Here is a 22,873-nt window from a genome sequence, read left to right as displayed (position 1 = left end):
CTGACCGCCCCACCCCCTAGCCATACCCCTGGCCCCTGACCACCACCGCAAACTCACCTGCCCTCTCTCCAACCCCCCCTGCTCCCTGCCCCCTTACCGCGCTGCCTGGAGCACCAGTGGCTGGCAGCGTGGCTGCACTAGGAAAGGCAGCCTTACTGCACAGCACAGAGCAGCTGGTCAGGCCGGGCTCTGCACCCTGCGCTGCCCCAGAAGCTCGCAGCCCCGCTGCCCAGAGCATTACGCTGGTGGCACAGTGAGCTGAGGCTGTGGGGGAGAGGGACAGCGGAGGAGGGGCCGGGGGCCAGCCTCCTGGGCCAGGAGCTCAGGGACAGGCAGGATGGTCCCGCGGGCCACAGTTTGCCCACCTCTGCTTTAGAGAGTCTCCAGATGGAGTAGACTAAAGGTGTAATGAGGGCTGCACTGGCATCCAGCACATATGAGGTGACTGCAAGAAAGAAGTTATCTGAAGGCTCAGGAGACACTTAATGAGCGAGCAGACACAAAATCTAGATAGAACCTACAGAGAGAGAGAGAGTCACAGAATGGAGAGACAGAGAACCATCCAGAGGCCAACCCCACAGGAAGGAAGGAGACTCCACAGAGAGATGGTTCTCTAGAGAGGGAGACAGAGATAGGTTACTCCCTTTGTGGTCATCCGTTGAGGAGACTAAATGATCTTAAAGACTATGTAACCGGCTGAGTCTGTGGTAAAGATAAGATTCCAACTCTGCTATGGGCTAGCAACCTAGGGTTGCCAACCCTCCAGGATTGTCCCGGGGTCTCCAGGAATTAAAGATTAAACTTGAATTAAAGATCATGTCATGTGATGAAACCCCCAGGAGTACGTCCAACCGAAACTGGCAACCTATAGCAACCTCTGGACAAAGGGACATGGGGTGGGGGTTGGGGCATCAATTATTGGTTTTAATGTTTATATTAAAATGTTTGTAAAATAGGGAAGATGTATCATGATCAGTGGAACTGGAGGAAGAGGGCCCATGTTCCCTGGAGGGACTTTTATTGATTGGAAACCAGGAATGCATGGAGTTAGGCTGGAAGGAATTCAGGCACATGGTCAGAGCAGTGCACGGGATTTAATTAAGTTCCACTTGTTCAGATTAGCCTGTATTCCATTTCACTCCCTTTAATGGACCACATGTGTCACAGTAAAGGGCAGTCTCATCCCCACATGGTCATGCGGTTTAGGGGCTTGTGGAACCCTAAGTAGACTGAATGCATTTCTCCTTGCAAAATAAACTGGGTTTTGTTTTGCTTTTTGCTAGTGTTTGTACATTTGGCCTAGAAGGTTAAACAACATTGTTCTCACTTGCATGCACGACATCACAGTCAATCCAAACATTGCTGGGTGCATTTAGTGCGATGTTACCGCCTTGCAGGAGAAACAAAGAGAAACTTATGTCAGGACAGGAATAAAAAAACCTTCCAGTTCCCTGTGAAAACAAGCGCAAACTCCCTGAATAAAGCTTGCTTGAGGGTCAAGGATCCTGGTTCTCTTGCCTCTAATGAGTGCCTTGTCAGTAACAGCTCAAATAACCATTTACCTTGCCCAAATAATGCCCCCGCACTCATCTTTGTCCAGCTCAGGACTGACTCTAGGCACCAGCAAAGCAAGCATGTGCTTGGGATGACACATTTCCAGGGGCGGCGTTCCGGTCATCCTTTTTTTCCAGGGTAGTTGCGCTCTCGGAGCTGTGCCACTTAGACTGGGCGAGGGCGCCGCACCCCTGGCCACAGCGGGAAGGGGAAGCCCCAGCCCCGGGATGCTGAGCTGCCAAGGCCCAGCCACAACCTGGGGAGGAGAGGGCGAGTCCTGACGGGGAGCTGGGGCTGCAATGCCTCATCTGCGCTCTGGCTGCTGCGCTGCCTTGTGCCACCCCTTATATCAGGGTTTCTCTGCGCGGCCGGGCAGGGGAGGGGGTAAAGCCCCTGCAGGCGCTGGGAGAAGGGGACATCACTCCCTCTGCTTCCAGTGCCGCCTGCGAGCCCCAGCCCCACCTGAGCTTGGGGCAGCAAAAAACCTAGAGCCGGCCCTGGTCCCGCTAACCTCTACTCTTCCTGAGACTATCCCTTCAGCTCAGCTCAGAAGCTTATGTGCTAGTTGGACAGCTGGCCCCTACGTACCTTCATTTTTATTGGTAATCGTGTTTTCTATGGTAGTGACTAACGGCCAACCAAGAGTGGGGCCCCATTGTACTAGATGCTGCACGAGGCCTGTAGCCTTTGGCTTCTGTGCGTGGGCTCATGGGTGCAGGCAGAATAGGCACCAGCAGATGCAGATAATAATGGTTATATGACAGGTTATATGATGGTTATATGACAGGTTTCAGAGTGACAGCCGTGTTAGTCTGTATTTGCAAAAAGAAAAGGAGGACTTGTGGCACCTTAGAGACTAACCAATTTATTTGAGCATAAGCTTTTGTGAGCTACAGCTCACTTCATCGGATCATCATGCATCCGATAAAGTGAGCTGTAGCTCACGAAAGCTTATGCTCAAATAAATTGGTTAGTCTCTAAGGTGCCACAAGTCCTCCTTTTCTTTTAATGGTTATATGCTGATTCCGATATAATGGCTCCTAACGTCATGAGCAAGGCAGTTACGGTGTGGTGATTCAATAGTAGCTGACTGGTAAATTTAAGCCATGAATGCGCAATTAAATTCTTAATCATATACTGGACCAGGATACGGTTGAGACATTAGCATAGGATTGTTTTGTTGTGGAGTATGCGGTGTCTTTCAATTGTACATCCAGTTATATGTCAATATATTTTTATATTGCCACCTATCAATCTGTGGTTCTTTCTAGGTTAACACACACCTCTTGTTCTCTCACCAATGACAGAGCAACTCCCCAGTCATTGGAGTGTATAGTGTACCAGTCTGTAGGCAGCAAATAGTTACATCTAGGAGCAATCAGAGTCTGTGGCTCCCCAGGCCGGTTGAAGATGGGAGCACTATGAAGACAGCATGCTCAGTGTGTTTTGGTGGAAGAGCCCTGTATCCTCCCGCAACGCTCTGCTGAGGCTGATAATGGGTTCTGGAGGAAGCCTCATCCAACTCTCCTTGCCTGGAGGAAGGTTAGCTGTGACCCCAGACCTTGAATGCATAAGTAAGGGGAAACACAGAGATGTTAACATGTCCACTCACCCACAAATTCCCATCATTTCTCATTTTCCACAGCTCAGATCTAAAGCAGCCTCTGAGCTGAAGGACAGCGGGAGGAGAGGCGCATACATGGGTTGTCTGTGTAATACATGCTGGCCGATCTCTCCTGACATTCATCTTCACTGGTGAGGGGAGATGGGAGAGCTCAGTCATGAAGATGAATGTCATAGCACTGCTCTGCCATTATATACCTTTCCCATACATCTCTTGAGAGAGATTTTATGTTATGGAGAATATTAGCAGCTCAGCTGTCAAAAGGAATCTCCGTGACATGGCTGCTCTGTTTTATTGCTTCCCTGTGTGAAGTGCCAGGGTACGCCCATGATAAATAGTCACAGTTATTATAAGATTGTCTAATTCACTTGTCTTCTTGGCAGCTGTTTATGTTAAAACACAAAGTAATATTCCTTTCCAGCAAATTATTTAAGGAAAATGTCAGCATACTGAATTGGTGAGAATGCACTTGGGCATTCAGTTCCAGAGTTTGTTTTCAGCTCTTTGTCTAAATCGCAACTTTTCTGGGCGTTGGATGCCTCAGAGGATTGGTAATGGGCTATGAAGAGGTTTGTATCTAGCCCACCAGTTGGAATCCTGCCCGGGTCACTAATGACTTATTCATTCCCATCTGATAGGTGTTTTGGGGGCCTTTGTGATATCAGAGAGAGGGTTTTACCTGTCTTTCCAGGGGCCTTGTGTTCACACTATAAAAGTTGCCATCACAGTCAGTGCTACTGGGTCTTGTTAGTTTCCAGGAGAGAAGTCAATGCTTAAATATTCCATGGAATGGCATCTTCCCTTTCAGCCCTAAGGGTGGTCTTGGCTAGCCAGAGTTAAGACATTGATGCGGTGGTAAGTGGGCATGGGTCCTACTAGCAGTTTGACCACAAGAATGGTCTATTTCAGTCACTGGGGGGCACTGCTTCTTTCAACAGATTCTGAGAAGAGACTCAAAAATGAGAACACCCACAGAGGGTCTGGTCCTTGGAAAGGGAACTCCACTGCATTGGGTTCAGTCCAGCCGCCATTTACCAGACCCAATAATACCAACCATCTCCTGATATTTGGTTTTTGTTACTGTTTTTTCCACCATACCCTCCCCATATAGACTCAGGCAACCTCTGTTTCCTGCGTTTGCTGAAAGAGTGTGTGTCTCATACACCTACCACACTGGAAGCCTAAGAATCGGTCCATGGGGGAGAAAAACAAGGTCAGATTTCAATAGGGTTAAAAGGTAGCAGGACAAAGGGGGTCCTTTGGGGAGGGACAGAGTAGAGAAAGGGTAAATATTTCATCTTTATATTAGGCCCCATTTCCAGTGGGCCTAAAGTTACGGTATATATGCATTTTCCTCTGCTACTTGAGTCTAAGCTGATATTCCATATTCCATTTATCACTTTTCCCAGTGCCAGCAATGCTGTTGGTCAGATGCTGCAAGTGGTTGAGGGAGTCAAAAGGCTTTGAGTGAGTAACGCTGCTGCCTGGCTTGGAGCCTTTGAACTCCTGAGTTCTTATTTCAACTCTGCTACTGACTCACTCTGGGGCTTTGGGCAAGTCTCTTCACTTCGCTGTCTCAGTTCCTTCTTGTAAAATGGGGATAATTATACTGATTTATTGACCTTGTAGGTTCCCAAGGAATATTAGCCGATAAGGAGTTTGTGAGGTTTTATTAACTAATGTTGGCAAAGGGCTTTGAACATGACAAGTGCTTTACACAGTAAGTGATAAGTATTATTATAATTGTTAATTAACTTGCAGTAGCTGCTGTTAGAGGTAAACTGCCTGGTACACAGTATATTTGAAGGACAGCAGCAAGTGTTATGATTTGACTATTATAAAGTGACTCAAAGGCACAGCAGATGTAGCTTTCATGCTGATAAAGCCATCACTGGGTCTTGCATATCCTTTCTAAGAACCGGTTGGTTAGCTTCTGGAAAGAGTGCAGAGCTTTGGGCACATTTTGGGAAGAGAGGATAAATGAGGTAGCAGGGACCAGAGCAGAGGTTGCTGTGCGTGAATGTGTGATCTTTTCCACGTCTGGGGATCAGACAGATCAAATGTGAAAATATATTTAGTGGACTTGTCACGTGACCCATCCTAATATCACTTCACATTTGGGCATAATTTAGGAAGATTATTATTTATTGTTTGTATCCTAGCAGTGTTCAGGATTGTGCTGGGTGCTAGACAATTATACGGAGAAAGACAGTTCTAACCCCGAAGTATTTACAAGCTAAATAAGGCCAGGACATAACAGGTGGATGTGCAGGAGGTCATGACTATCAGTAATAGGAACACAGGGATGTATCAGCTAGCTACATGTGTAGGTTACTTTTTTTATGAATCAGTAATGATGAATAAAACCCCCGGGGGTCACTAGCCCTGTAGACTTGCCATTATAACTAAGTTGTTTGCTGTGGGCATTGCAGTAGAGATGAGTTTTGAGAAGTGATTTGAAATAGGTCAGAACTGGAATAGCTGAATGCCAGGATTGCACTAGTGTCAGAGCTGTGCGGTGGTGATGGACTAATATGATACAAAAGGAAGTTTTGGTCAGGACTGAGCTGCATTGGGAGCTGGTAGAGGGGAAACTCAGGACTGGAGCATTAGGTTCAGACTGGAAATTCATTGGCAGAACTGTAAGACAGAATACTGGATAGTAACCACCTGTCACACCCATCTCACCTCTCACCAGTGACCTGTGGGGGATGTCTGAGGACTGTCTCAGAAAATTTCAGGGCTTGTGACAGCATCTTGAGTCTGAGGTTATTGTGACCCTGAAAGTAAAAATGAATAGAATAGAGATCTGGAGGATACGTCCCAGCCACATAAATCACACAAGAGACGGCTCCTGACCGCCCCCCCCCCCGCCCGACCCCATTATCCAGATTCACCAGAAGAGAAGGTGATATGTTGTTGTCTTGATCTTTAAGAAAATGGGGATGAAATCCTGGCCCCACTGAAATCAAATCCACTGACTTGGAACTGAGTCAGGATTTCACTCTAATATTTAAAATGATGTATTACCTGTTTTTTGTTTGCAAATAGCAGAGAGAAACATCTGGGTGTCAGCTGAGCATTAAATCATTGCCTTTTCACTGTGCCATGGAGGCAGGAATGCTGCCTGTGTGATTCCTTGCTCCAGCCAGTGCCATTCACCTCACGTGTTCATAACCACTAAATTCATATGCTTTGAAAAGAAATGTGCTCTTGTGCTGTATGTTTCTTGTGACGAAGAGCTGATTATTCTGGAGGATTTGAGAAAAATAATTATCTCCTCTCTTCACCCCTTTGAATAAAAAACAACAGAAAAATAAACTGGCATTGTAAATTTCAGGAGCTGAAATTGCATCTTTTGGTTTCCTCCAGTATTTTGCATTTTAATGCAACATTATGATAACATTTGTCAAAAAGCCTCACAGTCCTTCAAAATCAGAAGGTTTGGCAACAGCATAATTGGTGCAATGTGGGAAAAATATTGTTTGAAATATACTTCTGGGTGCAATTTGCCATGATATTTCTCTCTAAAGTGCATGAATTGGCTCTTCATCTGTGCTGCAGGAAAATGTTCCTTCTCATCCAGAAGCCACAACTTTAATTATTAGAGTTAATCCCCTGCATGGGAGGTTGTGCCGAATATGTGAAGGGAGATTTGTGGAATCTTGAAGACTTGGGTGCTCTTGTTACTGAAAGGGAGGGATCTGGTGGGGGTGATTTGGCTGGCCCATGAGATGCAAGTCTGTATGAGGTCATCTCCGCTTCCAGGTGTTGACTCCTCTCAATCCCAGCTCCCTTCTCTGCTCAATCCGAAGTTGTGCCTTTGATGGTGTATGGAATATTTTGCCCATGTCCCTTCACCTCACTTTCCCCCTATCCTTTTATATGCTGTTCCAGTTCCGCCTTTCTTACAGTGCACGGACTGGACCCTAACCCCAAAAATTTCTATTCCTCCAAAATCTTCAAGTATTCTTAGACAGCCTCTTCCCATCCACCCATCCCCTGCTGGCTCCACCTCCCCACACTAGATGAACTGTTATCTTCCCACAAGGTAGCCCAGCCCCGGAGGCCCAGGACTGGCAGGGGCAAACTATGCCCAGTGCTACCACCAGCCACTCTGCCTCTGACTCACTGCTCCCCCCCGTTCTGCTTTGACCATTGAATTCCAAGTAACTTGCTTGAATCCAGCTGTGCATTCTGGCACTAACCCTCTCAGCCTACCTGCTGTAACATGGGCCTTAGCTGTATGGTGGAGACTGTTCAGTGGCACTGTGTTGCAAGCTGCATTTGGTCTGTCACAGAGCTGGGTCAGTTGCATCTGAATTTGGCCCTCTTAGAGTTTGCACCATGCACGGTTGAGGTTGGAGCTCTGCCCCAGCTCATTCGGGACGGAGAGTTCTCCGATGGTTCAGTTCTTGCACAAGCACACAAGATGAGGACCCAAAAGCTGATTGCAATCTATTCCCCCTCTTTCTCTTCCTCTAGAAACCATTACCGCCGTAGGGCAGCCACAGCGGGAGGCGCACGAGGGAAATCCTACTACACGCTCACCTTCACCGTCACGTTCCCGCACGGGGAGGATGTCTGCTACCTGGCCTACCATTACCCCTACACTTACTCTGCACTGATGGTAATGTTGGCCTGTCCCAGGAGGAGACTGATGGGAAGAAGGGCGGGGAGCTGTCTTGATTATGAGTAGTATTTGATATGTCACATATGCTGCCATTTGTAGCACTGCTCACAGGATGCTAGCTATTTTTCAGGTTTCAGAGTAGCAGCCGTGTTAGTCTGTATCCGCAAAAAGAAAAGGAGGACTTGTGGCACCTTAGAGACTAACACATTTATTTGAGCATAAGCTTTCGTGAGCTACAGCCTGTAGCTTGTGCTCAAATAAATTGGTTAGTCTCTAAGGTGCCACAAGTCCTCCTTTTCTTTTAGCTATTTTTCATAATGCTTTCATTGCCTTGTCTACAATGGTCCCTGACCTCTCTGGAGGTCAGGAAGGAGTTGAAGGATAGCCATGAGCATGAACTGCATGGAGCAGGCTGCGATTAAAGGCCAATATTTTTTTTAGTATTTACCAGCCAACCCAGACATGTCCAGCATCCCATCCTTAGAGTGCGGGCTGCTCTGGGCTAATGGCAAGCTAGGAGGAAAAGACTGACTGCTTCTCCTATGTGGCTAATCCTTTTCGGCCATCATGTAACGACTTGCTATTTTCAGAGCTGCACCATGCAATGCTGAGGTGGAGGGCCTGTTTCAGATTTACTCTGTCAGCTGTCACTCTGCTCCAGTTAGACGCTCCCAGCTGGAAAAACAAACCAACCCAAAGCATAAGGCTTTACTGTCCCAAAGCTATGTTGAAATGGATGTTAATGTTCCTCTGGGGCAGGAGAGATTCACTCATGTGGCTCCCTAGAGCCCTTCATTGGCCAGCTTGTGAATGGTGTTGGGAGGTCTGGGGAAAGCTATATCCAGCTCACCTTTTGAACCGTACTGGTGGGGGAGCCCTGGGTGAGGCTTCTAAAGAAGGGAAAAATAAAGGGGGAAAATGGAGGATCCCAGGCAGCACATCACTTCCTCATTAAGCACGAGAGAGAAACCTTTCCAAAAGTGAAAATACCGGGTGTTCAGGCTACCTCTGCCCCCCTTTCGTCAGCCCCCTTTAATTGTCTTGCCATTAATGCCTTCTACCCAATCCCTGTTGCTATGGGCAATTGATGGATGGACAAAGCTATTTTGGGCCCCTTGCTGACTATTTCTAAAGCTCAAACCTTATTAAATGTACCATTTTGCCCTTGCACAAGAATGGAGGAGAACATCAAGGAGAACAAAACCTCCTGTCTTATGTAACACAAGCCATGTCACTGTGTGTGACTAGCCCAGCGTGGTAATGTTAGGTAATGTTAGTCCATGTTAGGTTCATTCCCATTCCAAACCACAACACATTAGTTGACTGCTTCTCATCCCACTACAGATGTTCAGAAAAGCTGGATTCAGTACCTGAGATCCCTCAGGTCAAGCCCTGGCTGTCCAAAACATGCGTGCAAGCCAATCTGCACCAGGCCCATGGGACCCAGTTACTTCCATGAGCTAACGTGGAACGCAGAGAGAGCTCCAGAAGTTGTACGTGGCATATACTTAAGCAGTTAATGCAAAGGCAGGTGTGTGCTGCAGCCAGCAGGAGAGTAAGGGACTGGGAGACCGAGGGATGTGAGGCCTACTGAATTCTTTATTACTGAAGTACTGTACCTAGTCATGATTTCAGTATGTATTGATTCCTTCTGTTGGTATGCGGGCATGCAAGGCTTTGAGAGTTTGTACCCTGTGGGAATCCCTGAGTATCTCACCTGGATGAATAGAATCCAAATGAAAGGATGTTGTTATTCTTAGATTCACAGGGCTAAATCCTGAAGTACTTACTCATTCCTTCCTCATGCTTACTCAGGTAAAATGCTCCTTGAAATCGATGAGAATTTTGCCTCAGCAAGGATTGAATGAATTAAAACTGAGTAAAGGACATCAGGGTTTGGACAGTGAGTGTTAGAGGTGGAAAAGAGCTGATAATTAAGTCCAGATGGTGGCCAAAGTAGGATTACTGCCTGCAATATATTCTCCAGAGAAACTTTGACCAGGCTAATTTAAAATGACGTTAGTGATGGGACTTGCACATTTCCCTTTGGAAGATTATTATACTACTGTAATTTGCATGACGAACAAATTCTAACTCAGGTCGGTGCACCAGTAGGTTTTATTTTAGAGCATGTGTCTGTGGGTGAAATATGTCTTTTCCTACAGACAAGTAATAAAGTAAATGTGATTAGTAATCCAAGGTCATTTGGGAAGATGATAAACTTTTATGTGGAGTTAGTGATTTGAGAACATTTCTAATAATATCATATATTTTTAATAATTGCAGACATATTTACAGCATATATACAGAGGAATTTATTTTCAATGGATACACTCACTAGTGCATTGCTTTTTGACCAGTACTAATCAAGTGTACTTGATGAGTAATTCATTTTTTAAAAATTGCTTTGTTAAATGTTTGCATGTGAAGCTATAATGCAACAGTCTGTTGTGTGTTATCTATGGTAGCAATGGTTTCACTAAGTTGCACTGGTCACCATAGCATATAAGAAATTGATTGTAACAAATCCTTTATATCTGTGCAAGATAATTAAATAGGTATAATAATTGCATTTTTACTCTATACAGTAAATTGGTTTATGAAGTAGATCATCATAGGTATCCAACTGTATTTGTTCATCTAGACACTGGATGATTGGGGTGGAATCAACAGATTGATCTAAGGCCTGGTGATAAGATTTGGAGTCTTTTGTCTCTAGGTCACTGGCTGAAATTTAGCCCAGGTTGGTAGAAAGTTGTTACCATCTGGTGGCTGCTGGGTGTCCTGTGTGAACTGAGTTGATGGGTTTTAGCCACGTTCCTGGTGGGACAGGTGTCCATATTGTAATGAACCTATTAGGGCATTGACAACAAACATCTTGAGGGAGGTAGTTCTGGCTGACGAAAGAATAGGGTAAAGGAGTGGCTAATAACAGAGGAAATGACCACCCAGATTGTAAGGTGAGGGCACAGTTTAAATGCCTGAGACTGAAATATAATGAGTTTTCAAACAGTATGAGCTCATTTGTAAAGCTGGTACCTTGCTTCTTCTCAGTCCCACCTTGACATCCTGGAAGAAACCAGGAACCCCAAGAAGGTCTACTACAGACAGCAGACACTGTGCCAGACTCTGGGAGGAAACCCATGCCCACTGCTCACCATCACTGCTGTGCCAGAGTCTAAAAGTAGTGAGGACCTGGAGCAGTTCCGTAAGTACCTACCTAAGATACGCAACTAAGGTATTGGCTACTTGTGGGCCTCATAGATTATATGGCACTTTTCATAAGAAAAAGGGATGTAAACCGCGCTTCCCTTGGCCAAATTCCAACTCGTCATTCCATTCTGTCTCCACAGATGCTCACCTTAGATTCAGCTAGACACAGCATTTGTCCTCACTTTCACTGTTAACCCATGGAGTAGTGTTTGCATGCTTCGTGCTATTAAATATTTAAGCTGCTATGTTGCGCCACAGAGGTGGCTGCAGTGGGTGAAAGAATTCCCGTGTAAGATTTGTGAACTTCATAAATGGCTTTGGGATCTTTTGGGGAGGCAATGTGTAATGGAAATGTACATCTTTATATCACTGAGATATCCAGCAATACAATTCTATGGAGGTTTTGGTTTCTGAATTTGAACCATATCAGCTGTCTGCAGTAGTATATGTGTGGGAATCCCACTGACATCAACACTAGATCCGTACATAAAGGGAGCACAGAAATATTAGCGTCGAGTACTACCATGTGGATTGGAGAAGAGAATTTTGCCTTTCTGCTTTCTTCCCTTTCTAGGGCTGGTGAAAGTTATGGGTTCCATTTTGGTTCCAGTTTATAACAGAGTGATTGTTATTATTGCTTTGGTTCAGTCAATTAGCCACGACCCTGTATGAGTCAGGTATTTATTTGGCGCAATCCGATTTATTTGCAGGGAAGGAACATGAAGTCCTGTTTCCCTGAACATAGTAGAAACACACAGCAGTCAGTTTCCTTGATCACAGTTTCCAAGCCTGCCTTTATAGCCAGTCCTGGTCCCCAGGCAACTCTGTCCTTCAGCTCCCTCTCTCGACTATGCCCATGACTTCTTCTCTTGTTTTCTGCCACTCTCACACACAGATGTACACAGCTTGTCAATCTCATAGTCCCTGCATTTGCAATCAGTCTCAGGGAAACCCCTCCAACCATACAGTTTACCTCTGCTCATGCTTTCCCATGTGGCCTCATGCGTTGGGTGGTGGCTTCCTGTTGTGTCAAGTTATTGCTACATAAAGGAGTATTTAATTGTGGCTTCCATTTAGCCGGAATGAAGGGTGATCTAGCACAGATGTGTGATTGTCTACAGCTGAAGGACATGCATGATGGTGGCCATTAACACCTTCCAGTGTCACAACATTGCAAAAATGTCAAACCAAACAGTTCTGATTTTTTTCTGAATTTTTGTTTTGTTTTTTCCCCCCAAAATTAACAATCTGATGAAATTGACATACATTCACGAAGCATTTCAGTATCGCCATTTTCCACTTCAAAAATTTTGGCAGAAAAATCTCACCGAACTCTAGTAATGAACTAATTGAACTGTCAAAATAGTATCCTCTGAACTCATTTGGAAGCTGTTTGGGGCAGGGATGGTGGGCGCAAGACTGAGTCATTTTTTTTGTATGTCATGGGCACATATAGCACGCTGTATGAATGACAATAATGACAGTATTATGTGATAGAAAATATTTGTTTTATCTAATGAAAGAGCAGAAAAACACCATACTGTGTTTTGTGCCATGGGCTGCCTCCAGACAAGCCTGAATTATCATGTATTTGTTTATTTCGTTTAAGCAGCTTGGTTAATAATGGCTTGGGGAGGCACTGAGCTTAAGTTTTGCTGCTTTGCGTTGCTTTGGTCAGCAGTTGTTCCTCAGTCTACTTGGCTTGTGTGAGAAGCCCTCCCTACTCTGAAGTAGTTTGGCTGATGCTAAAAATCCAATATTTTCCACTATTTTGCCATGCTAGTAACCCAGCCCAACAAAAGCAAATGCATAAAGAGCTGAATCCTGCAAGACCCAGGGGAGAAGACTTCATGGGAATGACTTCCATTGCTTGGTGCAGACCCTGCAAACATACGTTCTGGCTCAGGAGGTGATGTGGAGCTGCATTCTGGGAGGAGTCAACCCAGGGAGGAATGACTAGAAGTTGTTGATGGCCTTTGGTCTTTTCTTTTCCTTTCTAGGGCTCTGGGCTATTCATGTCTCCAAGAAGCCTTAGTGGTTTTGCTTGCCTTTCAAATTTTTGTTTTCTCCTTATATATTTTTTTTTCCTGAGAGATTTTTCAACAACATAGATCACATACAGTTTTTCAGAGCTGTGTAATTGTTGGGCATGATCTTGCTTTAATACCCTATAAGCCTTCTCTGTTTTCTTTATTAGAGACACAGGGGGTGGGGAAGAAAGAGATTGCTTCACAAGTGTGCACTGGACAAACATAGCAGGGTGCTAGGAGGGATAGGACCATCTGTATGGAAGGATAGATTTGGTGGGGAGGAGTTACTCTGAACACAAGGAATATTGGTATGTAGGCGGGGGTGAGGCAGGGAGATACAGAAAATCAGTGCATGACACTCCTCTGTGTTAGCAATGCTTTATTTTCCTTTCTCAGCTCTTTAGATCGGTCTTGTCAGGCTTTTGATTAATGTGGTCCAAGGATGGTTACATTTGTCTGAGTTAAATTTATTAATGTGCAGCTTGTTAATGAGAAGCACAAGCCATGCATGTTCCCAGAAGTTGCATATTCACAGCATGTTGAAGGAAAAGGGAGTTGTGGGTTTTTGTTTAAAACCAGGTCTTCTCCCTCCTGCTCAAATTATGAGGGCCCCAACGCTCATTTCAGCACAGTTACCTTTGTCCTCTCCCTTCCACCTCCCTGTTGCCTGCTTTTGCTATCATGCTGGTTTTCCCTTGTATTATTATTATTACTGACATGTTAGACAAGAAAGACAGCAGAGGCTGGACAAGTTTGATTTTAAGGAAACCAGAGGACGGTGGGTGGCAGGGGCAAAGTGCTGTGCTTTGGGTCCCTTGTGCTTTGCCATTCGTAACCCTTTCCTCTATCTGGAGTCCGAGCATCCCCTGGATTATGGCCCTGTGCCCCTCACCCTAACTGTAAGGCCCCTGCTTGCCTTCTGACAAAAAGAAAACCACTTGTCCCCCATGCTGCCAGCATGTGGGATGCTCATTCAAAGAGCAGGAGGATTCTTTGTCTCGCTTGTCTCCTTCTTCTACTCCTTCCCCCTTCCACCCCGCTTTTTTGCTTCTCACAAAGAGTTGTTCTGTGCAGACTCAGCCTGCCAAATTATGCTAAAAGCTTTTCCTTGGAAGACAGTAGCAGTTCTTAGAATAATGTAAAAAAGCGGGTTTCTGTAAGCTCCCATGGGTGCGATGAGCCACTGCACTGCACCTGCCGTGGGTTTGATGTTGTCACTTCTGAGTGGTTTTAAAATTAACAGCACAGAGGGGAAGAAATATAATGGTTGTGAGAGAATCTCCCCTCTGGAGTCTTTGATCCCAACTATTCCGACCCTAGTCTTTCACTTTACTGGGTGGAGGGAGGAAGAGTGTCTCCTGAGGGGTGGTGGTGGGGGGTGTGTGTGGGGGGGGGAAAAGATTCTCAAGTGAAAGAAGCAGCAGCAGGAACAGCAAAGGGCCAAATCCTGAGAGGTGCTGAGCTGCTGCAGCTCCCAGTGAAATCAAGGGGAGTTTCAGGTGCTCTGCTCTTCTCAGGTTTTGCCCTAAGTTACCGCCCCAAATGAAGAAAACGGTCCTCTACCCACCCAATAGTGGGAGCACAGCATGCACCCATGCTCCATGCTCGTTTGCATATTCTGAGCCCATAGCATTATACATTTGATCTGCCAAGCAACCTGTCAGGCATGGAGCTCATCAGCCACATGAAAGCTGTTGGAGATGCCCTTTGCCAGGCTGAAGTGGGAGCAGACAATGGGCTTGCCAATGCATTGCTATCAGGTGTCCAGGATTTTCAACAGGGATGGTGCATCTGTCTGTCTAGTTACTTGTATAACCCTCATCCCCGTAGTAACTGAGCACCTGGCAGTCATTAATGCATTTATCACAACATCCCTGTAAGGAAAGGAAATATCATTATCCCCAATTTTCAGATGGGAAAATGAGATTCAGAGAGACCCAGGGTATGTCTACAGTGCAGCTGGGAGCATGCCTCCCAGCCCTATAGACAGACTTGTGCTAGTGGGGCTCAAAGTAGCATGCTAAAAATTGCAGGGTGGACATTCTGCCCCAGGTTGGACATTCTGCCCCAGGTTGGAGCACATAACATACAGATCAGAGAAGTTCATACACAGGAGAGGTGCTGGAATTAATTTTTTCCCCACCATCTCTTTCTCTCTTGTTCAGTTGGTGATAAGTAATGGTAGGAAGGAAACTAATAACCTCAAGTAGTCCCTTTACAGGAAACATGTATCTGAAGAAACCTTGGGAAAGGGACATACACACAGTAACTGCCATAATCTACCAGTCAGAGCTTCTAGTTCAAATTGGTTGTTTTTCCAAGCAAAGCTGAAATCTTTTTTGTCAGGCGTGTTACTGTAAGTAGGACCCAATGACTTCACGAAGGAATGCCTGGGTGAGATACCAGCTGATTAGCCCCTAGGGACCACTGGAAGTTATGGTAAATAGCAGAATGAATGGATGGATTAGCCCTCCAAAGATCTGTAATTAAAAGATCCATTCAGTTACACCCAGGTAATGATGAAACTTTCCTCTGTAAACTAGAGCAAGCACATCAGTGCCTTGCCACCACAATAGATGACTAAATTAAAACCTAGAAATGTAAGGAGGCTGATGAATTCATGGCAGCTTAGGTTGTGTTGTGTGGAGGGAGCTGAGCCTTTCTTCCAGTGGATTTAATTGGCTCATTGTTAGAGTGGGGCAGGAGCAAGATTTTGTGCATTTGGGGATTTTTTTTCTTTCCAGAATGGAATGAAAACAAAAAAATTTCCTGTGAAACAAAATTTGTTTGGGGTCAATCGAAATGCTTTGATTCAATAAAATCAAATCATTTTCCTGGAGGATAGGTCCACTAATGGCTATTGGCCAAGATGGTCATGGGTGCAAACCCAAGCTCTGGGTGTCCCTAAGCCTCTGAGGGTATGTCTATACAGCAAAGAAAACCCTGTGGCTGGCCCCTGCCAGCTGACTTGGGCTTGCAGGGCTTGGGATGTGGTGCTGTTTAACTGCTGTGTAGACTTCTGGGCTTGGGCTGGCACCCAGGTTCTAGGACCCTGCAGAGGTCCTAGAGCTCGGGCTCCAGGCCGGAAGTCTACAGAACAATGAAACGGCCCTGCAGCCTGAGCCCCATCACCCCGAGTCAGTTGACCGGGCCCAGCTGTGGGTGTTTCTTTACTGTGTAGATGTAGCCTGACTGCCAGATGTTGGGACTAGATGTCAGGGGATGGATCACTTGAGAATTGCCCTGTTCTGTTCATTCCCTCTGATACATATGGCATTGGCCACTGTCGGAAGACAAGATATTGGGCTAGATGGATCATTGGTCTGACCCAGTATGGCTGCTCTTATGTTCCTCTGATTTTGACCTTTTAAAACTTTTACAAATATTTGTACATTATAAACAATTAATTTTGTTGCAAACATGGTTTTGAAATGAAAGATCAAAAATATTCCTTTCTGAACATGTCAAAATGGATGTTTTGACATTTTTAAACACTTCCTTTTTTTTCCTGAACAAAATTTCATCAAAATAGACCTGGTTTTGAAAGGTTTTGATTTACACAAAAACGACATTTACATTAAAAAAAATTTTGGATAAATTTCAGAACAGCCCTACTCGCTATGCACAGCCCTACTCTCTCCTAGTTACGATAACCTATTATTTTCCTGGTCCTTTGATCTCTGAACTATAATGGGTGTATAAATTAATCCTGGAAAGGTGTGGGTAATAATAATACAGTTCCCTTTTATATTGTTTTTCATCTGAGGATCTGAAAGTGCTTTACAAACATTAATGAATTTAGCTTCACCAGCCCTCTTTGAGGTAGCTAAGCAATATTTTTTCCCATTTTACAAATGGAGAAATTGAAGCACATAGAATTGTAACAAAGTCACAGAGGAATTCTCTGATTGCAACAGCAACTTTTCAGTCCTGGGCCTGAATTGCAGTTGTATTCCCAGCACAGAGTAGTAACCATTATAATGTCATGGGACTCAATTCTGCACCCATTGAAGTCAATGGGAGATTTGCAATTGTCTTCAACACCAATGGGATGGAGGCTGATGTGAACCACTAGTGGTTGCTTATGGTATTGCATGCTAAATATTCAGAAGGATGTCTTCATACCTGGACATGTACTTGTGGCTTCTGTTAATGCTGATTATGTAGTCTGTGACTAGTATTCCGCCCAATCCTTGTGCACGGTGATTGCCTTCTCATCAGCATGTGCTGCATCAAGAGGTTGAGTTGCAGGGGTAGTTTGTTTAAAGTTAAATCCAAATGTCCCTGTTAGTTAGCAGCAGTGGCAAGGGAAGTGGGCAAAGTACATCAGAAGCTAATGGATGTATGTCTGTAATAGATGATATGCTTGGTAGGCATTCCCCTTCTCCTGGACTGGAGAAGACATTAAGGTTAACAGGGAGAAGCAGCAGCATCTGCTTGTGTTTAATTAAGTCTTTTGATGGGGATGGAGGGCACTCTTGTTTCATAAGTCCGGTAGGACACTACAGATATAGGGATGACTTATAGGGTAGGTATATAAGGATGCTTATAGTCTTTAAGGTTTCTGTGTGCTCTCCCAACTGGATAAATGGAGACTGATCAGATGTGCTTATTTGACCTCTTCTTCTTAGAATACAGCCTCATTGAGGTATCTACAGATCTTTCTGATCAACATCGGTGCACTTCCTTATGTGCGAACACAAGCTAGTTAGATGGCGTATTAGCTGGTTTGATTTTTTTTTTTAATAAAAAGAAAACAAGACACTTTATCTTCAAGTACTAATGTTCAACTAATTTTCAAGAACAATTCCTGAGTGAAGAATAGCAGAGAGACCACTTGTACAGGATACTGGGAAATAATGATTGTGTGGAAAATGTACACAGTTTAATTAAGCACATTGATTAAATCAATATGATTCAAACAGTTTAGCGCTCCAATCAGTTTAATCTCATTAAATGTAATTCAGGCCTCAATAATTGATTAATAATGCATTATATTTTATGAATTATTGACTCCAAGTTATTATAACTGTGCTGGCTCTCTGCGTGGTAACCGGCGCTGCATATTAATTATGAAAAGCTGTTGCACATTTCTTTTTAATAACTTTTTCAAAGCTAAAAGAAAAGGAATACTTGTGGCACCTTAGAGACTAACCAATTTATTTGAGCATAAGCTTTCGTGAGCTACAGCTCACTTCATCGGTTGCATCCAATGAAGTGAGCTGTAGCTCACGAAAGCTTATGCTCAAATAAATTGGTTAGTCTCTAAGGTGCCACAAGTACACCTTTTCTTTTTGCGAATACAGACTAACACGGCTGTTACTCTGAAACTTTTCAAAGCTGGAGATGATGTGTCTCCTAAGAAAGCAGGGATCAAATCAGATAACAGCTTTGCTGGGTTAGCCCACCCCAAAGGAAAATGTGCTCCTCAAATAGGGCTCTAATCTGACAGCTTTAATAGAGAGAGGCAGAACACCTGCTTGTGTTAGCAAAGAGCTTTCCAGTGGCTGGAGGAGTTGGCCGTAGAAGTCCTGCTGGAGCTCAAACTTGAGGGCACAGCGCTGTGCCACTCTGAAATAGTAACAATTCCCAGCACATCTGTCATCCTGCTAATGACATCTGTTCATTAGACCTCATCTTCCACAAATGTATGCAGTACCGCCAACGCCACTATACCCTTAGGCTCCACCCCATTCCATATGCCTAATGTTCACACTGAAAACAATCCCATTTCCAGAAATTCCTTCGGGAAGTTCAGTGGCCAATGGTGGAATGTGCTGATGGTCTCATAATCCAGTGTCTAGGACATAAGTTTATGTCACCGAAACCACTACAACTACTGACACCCTATGTGACACTTCAGGAGAGAGATCCCAGGACTGAATAGAGAGTGAATGCTTCCCTCACCCCCGGAGGTGGTCCCTCCTAAGTAAGGGGTGGGGGCCACTGGCCGGACGCTACTATTGTCCATGTTGCACCTGTTCTGTAAGGAAACGAAGAATTTCTGTTTTCAGGACTGATTGTCAGTCTAGCTGTTGAGGTATTTACATGGGGTCTCATCATTATAGTCTTTCGGAACCTTTCACCAGCATTAAATTTCCTTAGAAATGTATTTTCAGTGAACATGTTCTGCTTCCAGTCTTCATCTCTTTCCTCTCTTCATTCTTTATTTCTGAAGATATTTCCCTGGAAAAAGAAAAGTTGTTTGTCTTCCTAATTTTCCATAAACATTCTGGGCCTGATTCTGCCTTCCCTTAAACTGGATTTTGAACTGCTATAATTCCATTGTTCATTGGCGTTACTCCTAATGACAATGCTGCCAGTGGCAGGAAATTGAAGCAGTCCTTACTTTGGACACTACACAGGCCCCTGGCTTTAGATGACAGTAGGATGACCAAATGTCCCAATTTTATAGGGACAGTCCCGGTTTTTGGGTCTTTTTCTTATATAGCCTCCTATTAGCCCCCACCCCTGTCCCGATTTTTCACATTTGCTGCCTGGACACCCTAGGTGAGAGGAAGAGACAAACTGTTGTGAAAACCGCAACTCCATTTTCATGCAGATGTCCTGAGTGAAAAAGAGCCCGTTTCTGCATAAAACTGGGGCTCATCCCAAGTTGTTACAGAATTCAGAGCCTGATGTTTCTTTGCACAAATAGCTAGTTCATCAAACACTTAAAGCTGAGGGCAGGGGCATGTTGCCGGCACAGAGTGCCCGAGGCAAGCAACAGCGGGGTTCGTTGCCCGGTATGCGTCGCGCCAATGACCACAAGGGGGTGGAGAAGCAGAGAGTTTATTTGAAGCTTCAAATAGGGACACAGGGAGACTGAGCTGTCTCAGATCCTGCGCGCCAAATGCAGGTTACACCATACAATTTATACCTTTTTTCCTACTTAACTACACAAGCATATACAACCAATTACCTGTTGCCCCGTACAATAGCGCAGCCAATCATCTAAAGCAGCCAGTTATATTTTTCCTCATTAGTATTGTTCAAGCCTTGCCTTATTTGGTTATACTTGTTACTAGTTTTTGCTAAACATTCCTTCCGTATGCACACGTTTACCCGGCTGGAGCTGGTTTTGGCTAGCGAGCCATTTGCAAACATGTCTATTTGTGTGCTAGCTTCCTCATAGTGTTGCAGGTTTACAGAAAGTTCAAGGAATGGAGGAGCTTCGGTTTGCCTGGGCCGAGAGCAGGAGGGCTTCATCAACACTCGCGGTCTTCCACCCCCTTCCCCGCCCCCCGAGTTACCTAGAGTAGTACCCAGCGTCTCTAACAGGCACAAAGAGGACCCTAAATGGAAGTTGGAAAAACTTGTTCAAAATGTCTCAGGAAATTCCTTGTTATGCACATCTCCAGTCCCAATCCTCTGCGAGTGACACCCTAGTCATCTCCACAGCAGCCCATTGCAATGCTCCAAACCATGGTATACTCCTGCTTGAATGCAAAAGTCCTCAGCAACAGAGAAGGAGGCTGGTGGAGTAGTACAGAAATCTGAGACAGAGAAGCAGGGCTGCTTGCAAACCGTGCTCACTGAAGTTTTCCATAATGCATCAGCTGCTCTTCGAATCCTAGTGTCTTGTGGGGGTGGGGAGCTGACTCAGCCTGCACAACAGTGAGACTGCAGCCAGCCTGCAGTCTGGCAAAATGCATATTAAAACACCGAATCCAATTAGTCAAGGCAGCCAGCAATGCAGAGAGGAAAGTGAGCTAGGATCTGGAGCTGCCTGACAAATAGGCCTTGGAGTAGGTGGAACCAGTGGAATTCTTTGCTGGCTGAAAAGGTGCATATGTTGTCTTACAGGACACTTTAGCAGACACAGCTGCCAACATGAGGTAAGATGTTTGCGTTTTATAGTGATTGTCCTTCTGCAGTCCGCCTCTACTTTCCTGTTGAAGCTCGTGGTCCTCAGGAACTTCTACCTTTTGCATATTCTGGAAGAGCCTTTCCGTTTCCTTTTTGGAGACAATGCATTTTATTTTAAAATGTTTGGATATTGGTGGTTCTCTCTGGCACTGTGTACAGGTAGTGCCTTCTTAGGTCAGGATATTGTGGGTACCTTCTTAACGCTATGCAGACTCCAGGGTTTCCAAAAATCTCGGAGCCTTTTCCATCAGGTTAATTCATTGTCTTGAAGATGTAAACCACCATATAACTTATTACTATTATTATTTGTTTTGTGCTTGCTTTCTACCATGTAAGCTCTCATCATAAGTTCCTCAGAGGCTCCGGGCGCTACTTATAAGTGTGCTATAAATCATTAAAAATTATGAATGAAACTGAAATAGGTCCAGTGGAGTTCAATGTGCATTACTTACACTGCTGGGGAAATTTACAGCCTGGTCTCTGCAACGCACCTATCATGAAAAGCATTGCCCTGGACACACTGCAGGCCTGCATGGCACTGATTGGTTACCCAAACTCTTCCTTTTCTTGGGAGGAGTGGGGAGGTGTGAGAGAAAATCCATCTCCCCTCCCTCAGAGAGGCTTCAGAATAACGAATGCATGCTGCACTTCCAATCACCCATCTGTTTGGTAGAGCTATGAAAGATAGCCCAGGAGAGCCTCCAAGCTGCTTTTCCTTTCTCAAATGGTGAATGAGCATTGAGCTGCTACTAGGTTTCTGCTATCAAGCTCAAATCACAGCCTGAAAAAGCCTTTATTTCACCGAACAACACATTTCCCATGTCTGGCAGTAAATTCCAGTCCCTTATGGTGCTGTGGGGCACACTCTAAAAGGTCAGTGTGGTTCTATATAAATCAGATTGAGCTAAATCCACTCTTCCTGTGACAAAGGCAGGCTTAGCAAGGGAGAGCCACCCGTTAGAGCCGGCTTGATTGCAGAGGCTGAATAATTTCATGAGCAATAATAACCTGCTTGCTAATATAGGAACAATCAAAGGACTTGCCCTAGGGTGTAAACTGACAAAACAGAGGTCAGGGAGGAATTCCTTCCACATGTTATAGCATTGCTCAATTGGCCAGGTGCATTATTAGGGAGGTTTATACTTCCTCTGAAATACAAAGTGTTGGCCACTTCTGGAGGCAGAATTCCAGACTGTCAGAGGGTGGGCTGTCCCTTTAAGGGAGCTGGACATAGCCCTCAGCTGTGACTAATTAGCTGCCTCCCAGGTGATAGGTCTGAGGTTGGGGATCAGATGATAGCCTGCAGGCCACCTGGGCCTGGGATAAAAGGCCAATGAACAGCTCAATGGAGAGAGAGAGACCTGCAGGGAGTACAGACTACTGTAGGAGACCCTGAGTCAGGCCAAGGGACCTGGTTTATCTGTTTAGTTTATCATAGAATCATAGGACTGGAAGGGACCTTGAGAGGTTATCTAGTCCAGTCCCCTGCACTCAGGGCAGGACTGAGTATTATCTAGACCTGTGTTGCTTTGGAGAAATGAAACTCAGCTCTCAGGAAAAGGGACTGCAACCCTGCTGCTGCTAGGAGGAATAGCTGATGTACTAACTGGTTTTCCTGACTGCCTCTCTGTCTTTGTTTCTACCTCCTCCGTCTTTGTCAACCATCTCCAAGGCAAGTGAAGAAAGATTTCTCACCCCATGGCTAAAATGGAATTGAATGCTGTGCTGTCACAAGAACCAATCCTCTTCAGTTCCTGGTGGGTTCTAAGCCCTCTTGGGTGCCTGTTAGTGGGGGGAAAGGCGGTCAGGGAAGAATGGTCACAGCAGGACAGCTGGCAGGGCAAGCTTTCTTTATGAAATGGAGCACACTGTAGCTGGCAAGTTTCCAGTGTGGAGAGAATCAATCTATGCTGGTTGTTGTTGAAACCAAATGAAGGCCTTTTCTGCCAT

The 22,873-nt window shown here is 45.0% G+C and overlaps 1 protein-coding gene across 1 annotated transcript in view; it reads left to right on the top strand.

Annotated features, from left to right (window-relative positions):
• Nucleotides 1-22,873, top strand: part of AGBL1 (AGBL carboxypeptidase 1) — a 377,284-nt gene that overhangs the window by 94,760 nt on the left and 259,651 nt on the right. Inside the window, exons 18-19 of the mRNA XM_084641264.1 lie at nt 7,664-7,808; nt 10,866-11,019. Coding sequence (XP_084497390.1) covers nt 7,664-7,808; nt 10,866-11,019 — 299 coding nt within the window. The remainder of the gene's footprint in view (nt 1-7,663; nt 7,809-10,865; nt 11,020-22,873) is intronic.

Source organism: Lepidochelys olivacea, assembly GCF_965140295.1.
Source record: "Lepidochelys olivacea isolate rLepOli2 genome assembly, chromosome: 10".
Classification (NCBI taxonomy): Eukaryota; Metazoa; Chordata; order Testudines; family Cheloniidae; genus Lepidochelys; species Lepidochelys olivacea.
This window is presented reverse-complemented; position numbering and strand designations above follow the sequence as displayed.